Source organism: Petaurus breviceps, unplaced genomic scaffold (genome assembly GCF_028583685.1).
Source record: "Petaurus breviceps papuanus isolate PSGF00001 unplaced genomic scaffold, PetGlider_PUasm1.0 185, whole genome shotgun sequence".
NCBI classification, from domain to species: Eukaryota; Metazoa; Chordata; class Mammalia; order Diprotodontia; family Petauridae; genus Petaurus; species Petaurus breviceps.
Window position 1 is genome coordinate 23,251,333 of NW_027185797.1, and position 20,103 is coordinate 23,271,435.

The window sequence follows — 20,103 nt, forward strand, 5'->3', positions numbered from 1 at the left end:
GATCCCACCTGTATACAGACATGTCTGCCTGCAGTCTTGTCAAGACTATACAGATCCCGTCTGTATACAGCCGTGTCTGCCTGCTGTCTCGTCAGACTGTACGGATCCCATCTGTATACAGCCGTGTCTGCCTGCTGTCTCGTCAGACTGTGAGCTCTCTGAGGTCTGTATCATCTGTGCCCACAATGCCCGGCCCATAGTAGGCCTTCAATAAATGCACAATGCCTAGCACACAGTAGTGTTCAATACAAAATGCCTGCTGACTGATGGATCCTAGAGGGGCCAAGCTCAGGGCTCCTGGTCTCAGAAAGCAGAGGCTGAAACACAATTTCTTCTTCAAAAGACGGGCGGCTGATGTCACGCATGATGTCACATGACAGTCACCGTCAGTCGGTTTTGCCTGTTTTTCTTTGCAGTAAGATAAGGTTGTAGGGAGATGGGGAGACGGACATGCACACGCACGCACACACACAGGAAATTACTGTGGCATAAAACAAAAGACTTTAATAAAACTTCTTCAAAGATGAACATCCAGAGGCAGGAGAAGATGAAGGATAGCAGCTTTAGATGGGCAGGGGAAATGAGAGCTGCAGAGAGGGGAGAAGGTGGCGGTGCCAGCGGGCTGTGCTGCACATGTGGGAGCGCCAGGGAATGTTTCTAAGGATTTCAGATCTTATCAGGTTTCCAGTTTGCTTCTCCTGGATCCAGCCCAGTAACCAGTTGCCTTAGTAACCAGATCTCCCAACCTCAGTAATGAAGTTACCCTGCTCACTAAATAATGAGCATGGCAAAGCAACACAAATCCAGCTCCTTCCTAAATAACAAAGGCTCCCCTGTCCCCCGTGGCCTAGTAAACACAGACGGTAGGCCAAGGCCGGCGGGGTCCACCCGGAAAGAAACGCAAGCGTGGGGCACAGGGCTGGCAGCAGGGGTTCTCCTTCAAAGGAGAGAATAAAGAAATGTCTGAAGACTGACTGAGGCTGGGTTATAATTAGAGAGGCCACACAGCACCAAGCGAATGCCCAGATGCCACAAGGATGGAGCAGAGATGGCCACCTGTGAGCTCTGCCCACCCCCAACACGACCGTGCCATCCCAGCGCTGCCAGCGCATCCCACCGGCTGGCCCATACATGGCCGCAAGCACCTCACAAGGTAACAAGAAAGCACGGCGGTCATGACAGATGTCCTCATGGGTGAGTAACTCCACGAGGAGACCATCCCTTCTCTACCAGAAGGCAGCTCACACCTCACCCCCACCTCCTCTCTCAGAGGTGGGAGTGAGCTGTCCATCACAGCTTGGCTTCAGGGTTCTGCTGCAGCCTCCCGAATGAGGGGCCACAAGGACTTCAAATGCCCACTCGCTGTTGGTGGCAGGCAAAGCTTTATAGAAACAATGGGGACAACAGCTCGCTTTGCCCACCCCAACATCCAAGCAAATGCTGTTCCATTAGGAGTCTCCTCCTTTGGTCAATCACCAATCATCGTGCCAGGCACTGGGGCTCATGCAGCCGGGGGACGCTAAAAATAAAAGATGTCTCCCCTCAAAAAAAAAGCCAAAGCCTCCTCTTCATGGACCCGAGTCCTTATGAGGGCAGGAGCTCAGAAATCACAGTGAAACCTGGCAGAAACATCCCCATTTCACAGATGGGGGAACAGGGAGGGGAAGAATGGGTGAAGCGTCTGAGCCAGACTGGGCTCTTCCTGACTCCAGGTCCACATGCTGTGCCAACTGCTGAGGGGGCTGGGGGAAAGAGGCTGGAGTGAGGACAAAGCACCTCAGGCCAATTTAAATTGTACCTCACAGTCCACTCATGTTCTCCCATGACCGTTTGTGAGTGTGCGCGTGCGCACGCATGTGTATGTGCGTGTGTTTGGATTGATGGACAAAGTAGGTCAACTTTGCAAGATTTCCTCAAGTTATACACACTTACACAAGGTTGCACAGAATCTGAACCCAGATCCAGCCTATCTGCCCAACCTTGAGCATGTGAGGAACCAGGTTAGCCTCTACCTTTAGGTTTTTCATCTGAAAAAAGAAATAAACTCCAAGAAACTTCAGATGAATGTGAGCACACACATATGAGGGATGGCCCTTTGGGGGAAAGTTAAGAAGAACAGTATTTAGCCCTCGGAGCTAAAGAATAAAGACTGCCTGAGCATATCATGAACAAGTGAACAGATAAAACAGGACAGTGACCAAGGTTTCCAAAATTGAGATGTGCAATTCCTCTTGGCCATAAAGAAGGATTCCTGCACATAAAGGCTTTCAAACAGTCAAATAAAATTGCTTTACAAAAAAAGAAAACCCTGGCAGAAGCCCCTTCTGCAGAGATCTCCAAGCCCAGGCACCCAATGTCCATTTATCTTAGATGGCAGAAGTGCCAAGGGAAGTCACCCAGTCACCCCACCCAATCCTTCACTTAAGTCTTCGGAGGGAGGTCCATTAACCCCTGGGGCTAGCAGCATTTAGCGACATTGTTCTGCATCAATCACCTCCGTGGACCCCAAACGCTGAGATAACTGTCCAGGGCTGGGCCATAAAGGAATCTATCACTTAGCCCCCTTCTCCTAGAGCCTAGATGCATATAAAGCCAAGCCCCGAGCTCTCCGTGGGTCTAAGACAGGAGAAATAACAATGGGAATGATACACAAAAGCAGACCATCTTCCAAGCAGGATTCTCAGAACGCTCCCCAGAAAGGGCACACTGAGGCACACATTCAGCTCCTATAGACCACTGTGCCTAAAACCTGAGATAGCGCTTCTGCCTTCCTGTTCTCTGGAAATAGGAGCGTTAAGCAGAAGAATTGGATGCTGCCCCTCCTCCCTGCTGGTCACCTTGTTCACTCTGGCCCTGCAGCACCTCCCTGGCCACAGAGGGGACAGACAGCTCAAGGCAAGCACATCCCTGCTGCAGTGGCATCTCCTCAGAGGCATCTAGGCTAACCCCCTCCTTTGACAGATGAGGAAACCAAGGCAGAAAGAGGTTAAGTGACTTGCCCAGGGTCACACAGCTTATAAGCGTCTGAGGTTGGATTTGAAATCACACATACATAAACCTCGATGAGCTTCTGAAGCCTAGCTGGGCCTAAAACGCAGAGAAAGCCTTCAACCAAATGCAAAAAAAAAGACCCTGGATCTCAAGCAGTCATTATTCACTCCTCTAAGAAGTATGTTTGGATTTAAAGGGCGGTTCTGGGCTCTCTACTTATAGATTGTTTTGTTGACTAATCCAAGAAAGGATACATGGTTTAATTTAATTGCCTCTTGCTGGGTCTACTAATTGAATAGCTCCTCATTTTAAAAGACTGCTGGACATTTAATAACAGAAAGCCTGCCAAGTCTTTGTGTTACAAATATGAGTAGAGCAGCACGGGCCTCCATGCAACACAGGGCCAAGAAAACAAGGCACACAATGAGTATGACAATGTAAACGGACAGAACAATAACACAAAACATCCGAAAATGGCGGCTACCCCCAAAGGCAAGACCCGAGAGGGCACCCACCTCCCCACCTCCTTGGCGAAGGGGCAGGAGGGGAAGGAGGAGGAGTCCAGGGGTGTGGATCATGGCATCAACTGAATTTTTTCCAATCTATTGTCAGTTTTGTGAAATTTTTTTCTTTTCTTCCTATTTTCAAAAAAAAAAAATTCTTTGCTATAAAGAATGGTTTTCTGGGATAGGAAAGCTACAGAAACAGAGACAGAGGACATCTAGGGAATGTACAAAACAAAAGGTATCAATAAAAATCTGAAAAGCAGAGTGTAAATTGAATTCCTATAAAGTGAATCCCATTTTCTCACTAATTTACCGAATAATTTTGAAGATGCATTGAAAGGGCCACACAACCACTACTCACTCCCCCCTACAGATCAGTATTCAGTAGATGAGCACCAGCCACACTGATCAATATCCTAGATAAATTCCAATTCTCATTTATCAAGGTTCCCTGTTCTAATCATCAGACGCCTTGGAGATTTTCACTCTGCGTTTTTCCCCACTGGTAACAAGGGCACATACACAGAGAGAGGCTCAATGAACATTTTCAAGGAAGACTCTGAGATGTTTCTCATGTTTATAATCAAGCAACTTCCAAGACCGAATGTGAGCTCCCGTCTCATTTCTGGCCCATGCTTGTGCCCATTAAGAGGCACTTGCTGCATTAGGGCCAAGAGGTGCACACCATGAGGACAAAACCTGTTCAACACTGCCAGGCTCTATCCACTCTTTTACTTTTCCTCATAAGGAAGGGCTCAGTGATAGGGATGGAAGCACCAACGAGAGAGAACTGTTATGAAAAACAACAAACTTTTTAAGAGAAGGTGGAGAGGAATAAGGTAAAGAAGACCAGAAAGGGAGGAGGGGGCTGATTAGGAAAGGCTCTGAATACCAATCGGGGCATTCTGGGTGCAACATGGAGCCACTGTGGGTTTAATGAGTAGGAGGGTGACACAGTCAGGCCTGCCCTTTAGGAAAGGCACTTTAGTGGCTAAATGGAGGGTGGACCAGAGTGGGGAGAGAGCTGAGGCAAACACAGCCCCCACTAGCAGCTATTACAATAGTTCACACATGAGGTGATGAGGTGCTGCACCAGGGCGGGGGCCATGTAAGAGGAGGGGAGGGGGCATATTCGGCAATGCAACAGAGGTGAAATCCACAGGCCTTGGCACCATATTAGATACGGGAAGGTAGAGATAGTGAGTCCATGTGATAGTAATGGCATTTAAAGATTCCCCTGTATTGGCTTGGTTTTCAAATTGATTGTGTTAAAACCCAGGGCTTGTTAATCCCACCTGTGGGATGGACTTGTTGATGTAAAAAAAGAGTCCTGAACTGGGAGGAGCTGGTGACATAGATTTGGAGAGACAAGAGAGAGGAAGAAGAACTTTTTGGAAGCAGCACCCTCGTGGAGGCAGAGAGAGACTTAGAGGATTGCTGAGGGCTACCTTGAATTGCCCTGGACTTTTGAGACCTGCCCCCAGAGCTGCCAAGGATTGAGGAGACATGTCTGTTTTGCTGGTACTTTGTCTGTCTGTTTTGATGTTGTTTTGCCAGATTTGTCCACTGGTGAAAGACAGTCCTGTTGAAGAAGTCCTGGAACCTGGCTGTTGGCTAAGAGCTCCTGAGACTGTCCTGCAGACAGAGAGTGAATACTGTCCACTGGTGAAGGACAGTGCTGTTGTTGCAGGGGTCTGGTAACCTTTCTGTTGGTTCAGAAGCCCTGAAGAAGGATTTTCTTGTTGTATGTTTACAGAAATCCTGGGAGAGGGTTTTGCTAATGTTTTCAGGGGTTCTAGGACTGTTCTACAGACAGAGGATGAATTAATGAAGGGACTGGCAATGTATCTTGTGGCCTTGCTAAGCCTTGTCTCCCCAGGAACTAAGATTGCTGAGAACTTGCCTCTAGTCAAGATGAAGTACTGTGCTTAAACTTGTTGTAACTCTGGGGTAGATTCAATTGTGATCCAGGGGTGGGGAACTTTTGACCTTTTTGTGTTCTATGGTTGAACAAATGAATGTACTTTACTTATGTTTGGAAACTAATCTCCATTTGAGAAGAGGGGTTTTGTGATGGACTAAATGAAGGTACAGCCTAGGGGTGGAGTAGTATTTAGAACAGGGACTTTGTAATTGATTGAATAAATGGAAGGTCCTGAGGTGGGGTAGTACTTGGAGATTATTTAATCACACTTAGTAAATGCTGTATTTTGAATGATGTCATGTTTTGATCTTCTCTGTTCTTGGGTTTTCACTGAGTAAAATGGAGAGCACCTATGCTGGTATTTTGAACCTTGCGAAGTTGCCTTTCCTTGGCATTACATTACAGTCCATGAAGCCTGAGGATAGTGGTGCCCTCTATAGCAGAACACAGAGAATGTTGGGAGGGGGAAGGTGAGGATTTGGGAGAAAGAGAATGAGTTAAATTTTAGATATGTTGAGTTTAAGGTGTCTATGGGAAATCCAACATTCTATAGATAGCTGGAGATGCAAGACTGAAGGTCAAGAGAGAGGTTAGGGCTGGATAAGTCGATCTGTGAATCTTCTACAGAGATGGTTGACTGAGAGCTGATGAGTTCACCAAGTCAAAGAGCATACAGACAAGAGGGCCAGAAATGAGCCTAACACACTCCTGGGCTAACTTGATCATCAATCACCCAGAGCCAAGTCTTGTTTTGTCCTTTTCGTTGACATTGCTGCCATAAAAGCATATGTTGCTTTCCTAATTTAGAATACTTCATTCATCACTGCACCATTCTACTGTTTCTCTATATTCTTCATAATCATCTTTTTATAGAAATTATGAAGATGATACGATGTCTAAACATTTTCACAGCCACAGCTAAATTGACTTGTTTTATAAGGAGACAACCTGAATGTCCAATAACAAGAGAGACCAAACAAGTTGTGGTACATTAATACAACAGGATACTTTGATGCAATTAAGACTGAGACAAGATGGAGGGTGAAGTGAGGACTGGACTACATCGGGGGTTCTTAACCTGGAGGCCATGAACTTTCTTTTTCATTTCTTAATCACTGGATTTTCATAGAATTGGATTCTTTACAATTCTATGTTACTCATTTAAAACTTTTTTTTTTTTGAGACAAGGTTGAGAACCTCCGTCAGACTGCTAAAGTGGTCCATGACGCCAACATGACTAAGAACCCCTGGAATGAATGGCGGCCAAGGTCCTTTCCTACTCCAGGGTTCTGGGATTCTGACCCAACTGTTGATCCCAAGTCCACAGAGAAACTGCTTAGGCTCAGGAGTTGGGGCCTTCACCCAGCGGGATGCAAAACCACTTTCCACACACTCACCGTCTCACTGCACATAGTTAAGTCCTCAGTAAAGGCTGGGTGAATTGAATTAGACATTCATTGTGCACACTTTGCCAAATGGATGAGTTTTTGTTAAATGTTACTTCATTTTGAAAGGTGTTTTTCAACATGAAGGGCAACCCCAACACATACAGGGGAGAGATTACCTGCAAAGTCCTGAGAAGAGCTCAGAAACCACATCAGACCAACCAGGGAGGCACGTGTCCTAATTAATTGTTCTAACATGCCTGAGGCTCAAGCATGATCCCAAGCTGTGGTACATTTGTTTTTTATTTCAGATAGGGAGCCAGGGGAACAAGGAATCGCTGAAAAAGGAAAGTTAGCTCATTTCCTCTCCCAAATCCTGCTTCCACCTCAGGCTTATATGCCTTTGAACTCCAGTTGAAAGGGGCACCTCTCTGAGGCAATAGCCACAGGGCAGATTCAGTCACAGAATCTGCACACTGGAATGGACCTTAGCAGACCTCTAGTCCAGTCCACAGTGGACAACGCACTTGACAAGTGGTCATACAACCTGGGCCAGAATGCCTCCGGGGAAGGGGGACACATTTCCTCACTAGCCCATGTCACTGCTGGACAGCACTTGTGGTTAAGAAGGTTTTCCTGCCATCAAACCAAAATTTGCCTTTGTAACTTCTACTGGGGTCCTTTGGGGCCAAAGAGAAAAAAGGCCTTTCAAATTCTTCAAGCCAGCTATAATGCTCTGCTCCCTAGTCTTTCTTCTTCTTTCATATTTCTCTTTGTACAATACTATGTAAAGATATCACTCAAAACAGTCATTGCAAACATTTCCTCAGTGGAAGGTCAACCTCTGGAGGATAGGAAGGCTTTCATTTGGGGGTCTCTCTGTCCTGGAACACAGTAAAAGCTTAACAAATACTTACTGGGTTGACTTGAAAACATACCCTTAATAGTGGCTTTGACCACAGAGGCTAATTTAAAAATTGCAAAAGGGATATAAAGAATACTATAGTATTTCCATTTTTTTCCAGGTTACATCATCAAAAAATATATATAAGTATTATTATCTATTTAAAAGTGAAACAAAAGGAAAAAAGCATTCTGCACCGTGGAATAGCACTGAAAATCAGGAGACCGGCATTGGGCTCCACAGCACAATTGTCTGTTGGGATCACTTCACGTTGCTGGGCTTTGGTGTGTTCGTCTATAAAATGGGGATAAGAATACCTCTCTAAATGACAGGAATGAAAAGGCAATTATTAGGCATTTAGTATGTGCAAAACACAAGAGATATGTGCAAAGTGCTGGGAATACAAAGCTTTTTTTTTGGAGGGGCAATTGGGCTGAAGTGACTTGCCCAAGGTCACAAGGCTAATAAGTGTTAAGTGTCTGAGGCCACATTTGAACTCAGGTCCTCCTGACTCCAGGGCCAGTGCTGTATTCACTGTGCCACCTAGCCATCCCCCCCCCCCCCAGGAAATAAAAAGCAAGAGTCTCTATATACAGCAGTAATAGCCTTCAAAACAAATTCACAAACCCTCACCATAATAAATCACATGGGCGCACATGTACATGCACACAGACACGCAGACACACAAACAGACACACACACCCCTTCTGAGTGACAGTCACAATTATTTCCAGGGGAAGCCAGGGAAAGAAATACTAAGAACTCACATCCCTTCTCTAAAAACATTCAATTGATACTATTAATGTAAACAACTTGAAGACTGAATCATGATTCCCACTGTAGTTATCAGTTCTCATCTGGAGAAGGCTGGGCACCTGCCCCTCCCCCCATTCCCACCCCCACCCTGGCCCTGCCTACTACCCAGGTCAGTTCTCAGGTCACCAATAGTACCTTTAAGCTCAGAGGAGGGAGAACAGCAGAGAGATACTAAGGGATAAGCCCTGGATGCCCAAGACCAACCCTCTCTGATTCTGAAATAACTTTAGAAATCAGGCTGAAATAAAGACTGCCCCCACCAAGCCAAAAAGGGCCTTTGGATAAGCGGTTGTTTTTGCATGATTTGCTTTTCTTATCTCACCCCTCCACTCACACCATGAGCTGGGGTACTTTCACAGATTGTCCTTCTAGAAATCAAAACCTCAGAGGCCACCAAGTCCAACTCATCCTTGAACCCTAACCCTGCTCACCAAGGGTCCATGGTGCCTGGTGAGAAGACACATGAGACGACAGCCATAGAAGGTAAAAAAAACCCCAGGGTCCCATACACCAACAGAGGAAACTGAGGCCTAGAACAAAGTGACAGTCTTTCTCCTTGCCCTCTTACTCTACATATGACATGAAAGAAAAGGCTGATCACAAGTCATTCACAAAATGAAAGAAGAAATCAATTTCAATATTAAAGATTTTTCTTTTCTAAGAATCAGAATTTCTATCCTTAAGTGACTGTGTGTCCCAATTAATCAATGGGAGAAGGTGTCCCAGAAGCAGCCAAGAGCCGCTCAGTCTTCCAATAGCCATTGAACGTGGCACCCCAAGCATGGAGCAGGGGCATGGCCTACCTCTCGGACGTCGTGGAGCTGGGCAGAATACTGACTCTTTGATCTTCGGGCAGCGGCAGGTGACTTGTGGTGGGTGACGGTGACCACACTGGGAGGCGCGGGGGTGAGATGTCTCTGGCTACTGGGGGATGACGAATTAGATGTTCCATGGGGGAGCAAAGTCAGGCTTCGGCTCCGAGAGCTTGGCGGGCTCTAAAATAAGTAGAATAGAAATCTTTTAAGAGGGCAAGCCTGTGGAGGGACGTGTTTCAGCTTCCTGTGGCGGGTGCAAGCACGTATGGGTGTGTGAGTGAACAAGGAAGGGAGGTGATGAGTGGGAGCTATTCTAATCTCTTTAATAACTTAAGGTGAGTGAACCAGCCTATGCATTAATTCATGTCTAGGCAGCTAGATGATGTGGATAGAGCCCTGCAAAAAAAATTTTTTTATTTCTTTATTTTTAGTTTTCAACATTCATTTCCCCAAGATTTTGAGTTACAATTTTTTCTCCCTGTCTTTCCCCTACACCCCATCCCAAAATATCAAGCCTACTGAATACCCCTTTCCCCAATCTGTTCCCTCTTATATCCTCTCCCATTATCCCCCTAACTTTCTAGTAGGGAAAGATGGATTTCTATACCCCAGTGCCTGCATAAGAGCCCTACATTTTTAATCAGGAAGACCAGAGTTCAAATCCTGATTCAGACACTTACTGTGTGACCCTGGGCAAGTCACTTACCCTCTGTCTGCCTGAGTTCCCTCCTCTACAAAATGGTGAAAATAACAGCACCTACCTCCCAGGGTTGTTGTGAAAATCAAATGAGATAATATTTTCAAAGTTTTTTTATGAACCTTAAAGCATACAGAAATGCTAGTTATCATTAACCACTAAGGAGTATATTCAGAGTACCTGCTGTGTGATTAACCCCTATTTCACCACTACCTCTCTCGACCTCTCCTCCCCTCTGGATGGAGAGCTGAAGGACATAAAGCACTAAGTTCCTCCCAAAGCCTTCCCCTCTTAGAGGGCAGAAAATGGATGCCCAGCTCGATGGCTGTCCACCTTCAGCTCTGCTTGCTTTCAACTCCACGGAACTAGGTGCCTCCATGCCAGGTACCCCCCACACCTGCTATCCCCCTCCCCACCTTCTCCAGCTTCCTTTTGTGTGTCGTCTGCCCCATTAGATAGTAAGCTCCTTGAAGGCAGAGGCTGGTTTTTTTCTTATTTGTGTCCCCAGTGCTCAGCACAGGGCCCAGCAAATGTAGGTGTCTAGTAAAAGCTACTGAAATCGAACTGAATTGCCAGGCACTGTCCTATACACTGGGAATGCAAAGAAAAAGCAAAAACAGCACCTGCCCTCAAAAAGTAGAAATGCTGGTAAAGTTTGAAAATGTATAAAAATTGGAGAACACATGAGAAATATAGACCAAGGCTTCTCAGCTCCTAGAGAGCAGACATTCTGTGCAAATTCAGCAAATATTTATCATGATAATTATTCAAGCTTCAGGGGCTATCATGCAGAGTGCAGAAAAGCACCAGCACCAGACAGTCTAAGTCACACAAGGGAAAACTCCCTATCAATTTGGAGCTGTCCACGGAGACAGGGTGCTGAACTATGAACCCTAAGCCTATGTCTTGCCACTGCCACTAAAACGCTGGACCATCAGATCTGAACCAGAAGAGACCTCAGTGGACATCCGGCCCAACACAATCCTGACCAGAGCTCCCTCTGCAGCACCCTATGAATGGACTGCCAGCCTTTGCTTAGACACCTCCGGCTGTTTTTCCCAAGGCAGCCTTCTCTGTGGTTTTTGTACAGTTCTAACAGGACAGCTAAGTGACGCAATAAGATGCCCCATGGAAGACCTAAGTTCAAATCTGGCCTCAGACACTTCCTAGCTGTGTGAACCTGGGCAAGTCATTTCACTCTGTTTGCCTCAGTTTCCTCATCTGAAAAATGAACTGGAGAAAGAAATGGCCAACCCCTCCAGTATCTCTGCCAAGAAAACCCCAAATGGGGTCACAAAGAGTCAGACATGACTGAAACAATTCAACAACAAAAAGACTAAATGAACTGTTTTATAGTCTGACAGAAATTCAGCTTAGACCACCATTTATATAACATATGAATACAACATAGCATCATTGCACTATTTAGAAATGCATTTAAAGAACTCAAGAGAAACTTGAAAAGACAAATGAATAGAGGCAGAGTAAAGGAGGCAGAACCAGGATCAAAATGTATACAGTGGCCACAAGAAAGCAGCATCAACTAGACCACCCCCCAGCACGGCACCAAAGATGACTTAGAAGGGTGAGTGACGAGGGTGTGTGCCTTCTCCAGCCTCTGCGTAGAGAGACGGCAGACTAGGGAGGCTGAACAGAAAAAGCTGCCATCAGATGCAGCCCAGGAATGACAGGTAAAGGAAGGAACACTAATAAAACGTTAATAAATAACCACATATACGCACATGGGCTGTGCTGCCACTTCCTCCTGCTGTTCCCTAGGAAAGCTGCTTAATATCTCAGCTAGGCACCTCACTGACCCTAGACACAGGAAGACTGAGTTCAAATCCAGCTTCCGACATTCATCCTGGGCTAAGTCACTTAACTGCTGTCTGCCTCAGTTTCCTCATCTGTAAAATGGGGGTGATAATAGTACTTACCTCAGGAGCTGGGTTCTAAAGTGATTTCATATTGTGCCCTATGGAATTCGAGGGCCTTGGTTTTATCAGCATAAACACGCATTCTTCCCAAGAGCTATTCATCTCCCAGAAACCTTTTCGTCTCCACTTTAGTTGCTAACAACCTACCACAAACTATCATATACATCCATACTTGCTTACATAATGTATTCTCACCAATGAACTGTAAGTTCCTGGAGGGCAGGAACTGTCCTTCTATAGCCAGTACACTGTACGTAGCACACACTCCATCAAGGACTGCTCAACTGGATTCAAGTCCAAAAACCATGCACTGCCATGATCCATACGAGACCATGAAGTTTTTTTTTAATAAATTTAAATTCACTTGAAATATATTCAGTTAAAAACCTCCACTGATACCACAAATAAGCTTACCACGTGCTGGGTGCTCTGTTGAGTTCTGAAGATACAAGGAAAGGCCAACCCAACCCTCAGAGGGCTCACGGCCTAAGGGAGGTGATGTCATATCAATCACTAGGTCTGTACAAAACAGAGACAGAGCAAATAGAGGGGTCTTTATATAGGAGTTACCAGCCACACTAAAGCTGGAGGACAGAAAGTCATCAACAGGCAAGGAGAAACACCGACTCCCTCCATATGCCACACGGTGCTCTGCTGGAGCTAACTCCAAAATTTAGGACTTTGGAATCACCTGCTAAATGTGTCACAGACAAAAGGGCAGCCTCCAGTACCCGGAGTGAAAACTGCCACCGGCCACTATTTCAAGTCTGTGGTAATCAGACCAGTGACAAGCTCCAAGGCTGACAGCAAACGGCTTAGGCCATCTAAATCCACACCACAGGGTCCCTTTAGTAATGGCAATCATGTGGTTGCTGTCACAAAGAAGCAATCGTGGAAGGAGACTCAGAGTCCATCTCATCTCACTCTCAGGACAATGGCAGACCACTAGGTGTGGGCCACGGACAAGTCCAGGATAAGACAGGAGCTGTTAAAACTGCCAAAGTAAACTTTTTCCCATTATGCTGCCTAGATCTTGTTTTAAAATCTAGTTTAGCATTAAGAAGGGATACACACATTTATCCAATGAATAAAGCACCAAACCTAGAGTCAGAAAGAGTCTTCCTGAGGTAAATCCAGCCTCAGACTGCTTGTGTTCCCAGGTGCCGCAGCAAACACCCTAGCACACCCTGGATGGTTGCTAGCACAGGTTCTTTGATCTGCTTTTGGAGGAAAGACTGCTCAAAAGGGGGTGTGTGGGGTACGGAGACCCCAAAAATCCCCTACACAGAAAAATTAAAAGTCAGAGGTATCTTAAGGAACAGGAAGTTTATTCAGTTCTTGCAAGAAGAGGGTGTCCCTTCCACCAGTACGACCCAACAGAATAAGGCATGCTACAGAAAAACGGAACAAGGATTTATACCTGTAGCAGCAAGCACCCCAAGCGTCCTCAGGGTTTCCAGCTACCACCGGTTCTTGGATCTGCTTTGTTAAAGGAAAGCAACTCAAAATGGGTTAACAAGCTTACTTTAATCAGTCAGACATATATCGTTTACCTTGTTCAGGAGAAAAGGTCAGCACCCTGAACCTCAAAGTATACAGGCATAATTATCAAGACAGAAACATCAAGTAGACAGATTTCCAAACTGTCCAACCATTACATCCATACCCAATCAACATCTGGGTTTCCACATTCTGGGTTTTTCAAAGCCGGGGGACTCTCAACAACGGCTTCCCAGAAGTCAGATCAAATCACAGAACACTTCTCAAAGTGAGCCCCAAAACAAAGCTACACATCAGGGCTTATATAGCCTTCTCCTGGCTCAGAGAATGTAACAACCTTATTGACCCACTGGCCAATCAAAAAGTATCTACTGAAAAACAAGCCTCCCACCCCAGGCTTCAGGTGCACTTTAGCCTAGGGACAGGGAAGATCTTTAAAATTTACATTCGCATTACAATACCCTAAAGCAATCAAGCCCCTCCTTCCCCCCCCCCTCCCTTCTCCCACTGGCTGGGAGGCGGGCTTACAATATGAGTGAGAATTCTCCTCCAATTATAAGGAACAAAGGAGGCCGCCACTATCTCTCAGTGGCTGGGAGGCAGGCTTACAAAGCACAAGGAAATAGGGGATAGCCAATTCAAATGTACCCATCCTTAACTGGCAAACACCAAAGTGAAAAGGGGAGGGGCTAAAAACTTAATACTGATTGACAGCAAGGGAAAGGGGGAAGGGTCCCGAACAATATTAATATTAGAGGCCTAATGCTGATGTGGCAGTAGTAAAGAAGGGGGACGCTGAAACTCAGACTTGCTCCCACAAGAAAACTTATGGGCTGAGAAGGTTTAACCTTTCCCATTCAGGGTTTAACAATCCTACCTTTAAGTACATTCACTAGTTCAGGGGAAAGGTCAACACCCTGAACATCAGAGAAAATACAAGCAGAGAAATTAGCATAAAGACCAACAAACAGGGCTCTGACTGCCTGCATCAAAGCCATATTGCTATACACTTGACATACACCACTGGATGGAGAGAGACGTGACATCTGAGCAGTCACGGAGCTCCGAACATAGGTCACTCAGAGTGACCAGGGAAGCAAAAGATCCTTCTCACAAAGCAGCCCCCAAAGCAAAATATCAACTCAGAACAGATATACAGAAGGCATCACAACCCTTGTGACTCAGTGCCTAATTAGAAATTAGCAAAAGGTGTGAAAGCCTTCCTACAAGCAAGCCTCCCTTAAGCAAGCTTCCTTTAAGGGGCTCATGATATCATACCAGGTGACTCTCAGGTATCAGGGCCCCAAGCACAAAATGTGCTTTTGTGTCTCCTTCAGTGACTTGGCTCTCCCAGACAAGGAAAATAATGATGGGAGAGAAGTGGGGTCAGAGGCTGGGGACACTGAGAACCAGGTCACTGGAGCGAAAGCCAGGAGTAAAACCTTTGCATCTTCCTATTTTAATTACAAATGGACCCACTTTACAGAAAGTTTCACCACAAGGCTCCTCAAAATATTAAGCTCTGCTCATACATATTAAATGAGATACCATTTGCAAACAAGTTTTCAGGAGGCCATAGCAGTTGTGGTGAGTTTTCTACTGGGCAGAGGAAATGCATTAGACTATAAATTACACACAATGATAAAAATGATGAACATGAAATCACATATTTACAGGGTGTTTAAGGTCTTCAAAGTGCTTTCAATCAATCTTTTGAAATAAAATATCAGGTATAAATTGAGCTGATCACTGACTGACTGACTGCGCCCATTAACAAAAACTGGAGAAATACTCTTCAAGACTTAACTGGGCTTGGAGGATAGAAGTAAGGAGGGCTCAGGGCAAGGAGAGTCTCAGCTCTCTGACCTGGAGGACAAGTCAAAAGCAGAAAGAAAGACCCCATATCAATCCAGGATTCATAGCAGGGATGGCAATAAACTGCAAATCAAGTCCCAATCCATTAGTCAACAAGCATTAAGTGCTGAAGTGGAAGGAAAGACAGTCCCTGCCATTGGGGAACTCCCATTCTAATGTTAGGTGGAAGGTGAAAGGTGGAAGGGATGAGTTTGGTGAGACAAGGGCACCTAACATGGGAGCTTGGTAGAAGAAGGGGAGACATGGAGGGCCCAGGTGCTCCCCCTCCATGGCAGGTCTAGGAGGAGACATTCACTCAGAGGGAGAGGATGAAGGGATGGAGAACATGTCCAGGGGGTGGATTCTAGGACTGAAATGAGGCTTAGGGAAGAAGGGCTGGGGCAGGCTAGAAATCTAGGGTGCAGCTGGGAGACAAAGGGCAGAAAAAATACAGGCATGGATGAAACTGAATAGAAAGGACAGGACAAATGAGAGAACTTTCAAAGTCAGATTGATGCCAACTGACATAAGCAGAATCAGAATGACATAAATAATTCTCAATCATGCAAATGAAAAGAAAGCAATTTGGATGCTAGAAGAGAGATGAGGAAATGTACCTCCCTCCTTCCAGAAGAGAGATGGGGGCCTGCTAGTGCCGAATGGTGCACTCACTGTCACAAACTATCACAGTGCATCAACTGGTTTTACTTAGCTGTTTACTGGGTTACCAGGGAGGGTTCCCTGGCTGGCTGACTGGATGGGTGGATGGAGGATCCATAAATGACAATGTAAAAACAAAAGGCATTAATAAAGATTATTGTTAAAAAGGAAGGTTCAATACATAGCAAATGCTTAATAAATGCTTATTGACATTTAACTTGTATGAATAATGGCTTGTAATAGTAATGGAATTTAAAGATCCCCCTGTATTGGCTTGGTTTTCAGTTTGATTGTGTTAAAACCCAGAGCTTGTGAATTCCACTTGTGGGATGGACTTGTTGATGTGAAAAGAGAATGCTGAACTGGGAGGAGCTGGTGACATAAATTTAGAGACACAAGAAAAGAAAGAGGCAGAAGAACTTTTTGGAAGCAACACCTTTGGAGGCAGAGAGAGACTGAGAGGATTGCTGAGGGCCACTTTGAATTGCCCAGGACTTTTGAGAGCTGCCACCCAGAGCTGCCAAGGACTGAGGAGACATGGCTGTTATGCTGGTACTTTGTCTGTTTTGATGTTGTTTTGCCAGATTTGTCCACTGGTAAAAGACAGTCCTGTCGTTGCAGAGGTCCTGGAACCTTGCTGTTGGTTCAGAGCTCCTGAGACTGTTCTGCAGACAGAGAGAGTGAAGTCTGTCCACTGGGGAAGGACAGTGCTGTTGTTGCAGAGGTTTTGGAACCTTGCTGTTGGTTCAAAACTCCAGAGACTGTTCTGCAGACAGAGAGTGAATTCTTGAAGACACTGGCAATGTATCTTGTGGCCTTGCTAGGCTCTGTCTCCCCAGGAACAAAGATTGCTGAGAACTTGCCTCTGGTCAAGATGAAGAAAAGACCTCCATTTGGGTATTAAATGCTGTGCTTAAGCTTGTTGTAACTCTGGGGTAGATTCAATTGTAATCCAAGGGTGGGGAACTTTTGCCTTTTTTGTGCTCTGTGATTAAACAAATGAATGTACTTTACTTATGATTGGAAACTAATCTCCATTTGAGAAGAGGGGCTTTGTGATGGACTAAATGAATGTACAGCCTAGGGGTGGAGTAGTATTTAGAAGAGGGACTTTGTGATTGATTAAATGAATGTATTGTCCAGGGGTGGGGTAGTACTTGATTAAATCACACTTGGTAAATGCTGTATTTTGAATTATGCTATATGTTGATTCTCTCTGTTCTTAATTTGTCACTGAATTAAATGGAGAGCACCTATGCTGGTATTTTAAACCTTGGGAAGTTGCCTTTGCTTGGCATTACATGGCTACACTTCCACTCTAGAAAAGGCTTCTGGAGGACTGAATGATTGAGACTTCCATTCCTAAAATTCAGCAAACTGACTATAAAATAGAACTGAAATGACATTAATTTTTTTCTCCACTTTCTTGAAACTTCCCAAAATATCTTTAATGACATTTCAAAAGCTATAGCCAGGATCAGCCGAGTTATATGGTTTGCTTGGTTTTTTAAACCTACCCATCCAGGACAAAATTTCCATATCCTGCTCATCTCCTGTCCTCCAAGAAGATCAATATGCCATTTCTAAACATGCAGACGCGAAGACACCAAAACATCCAGAGGCAACAGAAGGGACTTAGGAGGAGGCAAAGGAACCAAGGAAGATGCCCATAGAGGCCCCTCCTGACAAGTGTCATCCAGTCTCTACCTGAAGACTTCTAACAAGGACGACAGCATCCAGAGAGCCAGAAGGACTTCAGGTCATTTCGTCCAACCCCCTCATTTTACAGCTGAGAAAACTGTCTCAGAAGCAGGAAAAGAATTGCCAGAGATGCCAGAGGCAGCAAGTGGCAAAGCTATGATGTGAACCTAGGTCCTCAGATTCCAAACCTAGCCCTCTTTCCTATGGCACCAGAAGGGAACTCACATGAGGCAATTCAAGGCAACAGGAAGGCTGCCATAGCTGGAATGAGAAGATCTGGGTTCAAATTCCACCTCTACCCTTATGTGACCTTTTGGCAGGTCCATGAACCCTCCCCCAACCTCGGGCCTCTGAGGCTTCCCAGCTCAGCAGGCCAAAGCACCCCAAAATCACTCTGAAATAATACAACAAAAATCCAGAAGATGAGAGATTCTCACATAAAAAACTTTCAGCATTTAAACAACCACTTACAACAAAAACGGGTTGTTCTCAGATTGTTGTCTAGGGGATGGTCTTGGTACAATGCCAAGAATCAATCTCCCTTAACCTCGCCATCTTAGCATCTCATCTCAAAGCAAAAACTAGGATTAAAAACAGAAACAAAATGGGTGAGACCTCTTTCCAAGTTCACTCCTATTACTGACATCACCAAAATCATACGAGATTATTTAAATTTTGTATGTTTTACTTCATACAATGTGTATACACATATGTATTATGTTTGTGCCTTTTCCTCTACATCCCAATATATTTTATTTTGTGCATTTTAAAATGTTATTCTGAGAAGAAGCATCACTAGACTGCCAAAGGGGTCCTTGACAAAGAAAGTTAAGAATTTAGGATTTATTTTTTCTTTACTTTTTTATTTTTTTGGCGATGCAATCTGCCTTAAGTGACTTGCCCAGGGTCACACAACTAGTAAGTGTAAACGCAATTCTTTGCTTTTTAAGATTATGATTTATTTTATTAAATATTTCCCAATTATATGTAAAAAAAATTAACAATCTTTTTTAAAATTCTGAATTCCAAATTCTCTCCCTCCCACCCTCCTCTTGAGGATGCAAACAATCTGATATTACAGATACAAAGTCATGCAAAACATTATTTTCACATCGGTCATGTTTCAAAAGAAAACATAGAGTAAAAGAAAGTCTGTTTCCAGGGGCATTCAGAGGTCATCAGAAGAACCCCTGACAGTCATCCTTTGAACTTATCCCTTGGCCCAAAACTTCACCCCAAGTTGCCTCCAAACTTGAAAAAGAAAAAGAAATGGCGTCATTAACCAAGTCAGAATTTCCCAGCTAGAAAGACCCAGCTGCTTTTCTGAGAGCAGAGCATGCAGTGACCCCATCAATGAGCATCTGAAAATGCTGACGACTGATTACCCAGCACAGGAAAAGGGGCCACAAGTGGCTTCATTTTGCTTTCTTTAATTATATTCACTGCATGCGAATAGGCCAACTAAAGATGAAAAACCCAAAGGGATAATAGACGACCCCAGTGTTTCTATGCTCAACAATTTAGCAAACACCTGTGGAAGCTCAGGGAGATGAGCGCTGGGGCGAGCTGGGCCACGCTGACCGCCACGATGAACACAGGAGGGAAAATGAAGAACTGTCCTGCACCCAGCTTCTATCACACTCAGGATGCTCTGTCAGGGTCCCATGGACAAAATACAATTCTCCTAGGTCACCAGCAATTTTTAAAAATGCCTCACTAATGCTTTCTTTGCAAGTTATTTCTCCATAACATCCCCACTACCAAATCCTCTTTTATAAAAAGAAAGGCATTAAAACCAAAGCAACAGACGCAGACCACGCCCAGTGAGTGTATACCACACTCTGCACCCGTGGCCACCCTACTTCTCTACTGAAAGGAGGGAGATGTGTTTCATCATTAGTCCTCCAGCAATCCCCATCGGGTTCACAGTCAACTCAACGCAGCAAGCATTTCTTTCTTTTCTTTTTTTTTTTTTTTGCTTTTTGGAGGGCAATTGGGGTTAAGTAACTTGCCCAAGGTCACACGGCTAGTTGTGTGTGTGTGTGAGGCCAATCTGAACTCAGGTCCTTCAGACTCTGGGGCCGGCGCTCTACTCACTGCACCACCTAGCCGCCCCCAAGCATTTATTTCTTGCTGACTGTGATCTGGGGCACTAAGTTAGGCTCTAAATACATAGGGATCAAGAGGAAAACAGTCCCTGGAGCCCAAGGAACTTAGAGATCAGAGGGGAAGAGAGTCCTAACAAGAAAAGAGAAGGGGGGGAAGGAAGCCCCAAATGAGCCTCAGAGAATGCTACCAGGACAAGTTAAAATCAGTAGTGAAAGACATGGAATGCTGAACCAAGTCAAGTCAACAAGCACTGTATGGAACCCAGATCATGGACCAGGCAGCGCACCAAGCCGGTCCCCGGGCT

General features: G+C 45.0%; 1 protein-coding gene across 1 annotated transcript in view; it reads right to left on the reverse strand.

Moving 5' to 3' along the window:
* Positions 1 to 20,103, reverse strand: part of OSBPL10 (oxysterol binding protein like 10) — a 215,765-nt gene that overhangs the window by 109,082 nt on the left and 86,580 nt on the right. Inside the window, exon 4 of the mRNA XM_069088572.1 lies at positions 9,330 to 9,521. Coding sequence (XP_068944673.1) covers positions 9,330 to 9,521 — 192 coding nt within the window. The remainder of the gene's footprint in view (positions 1 to 9,329; positions 9,522 to 20,103) is intronic.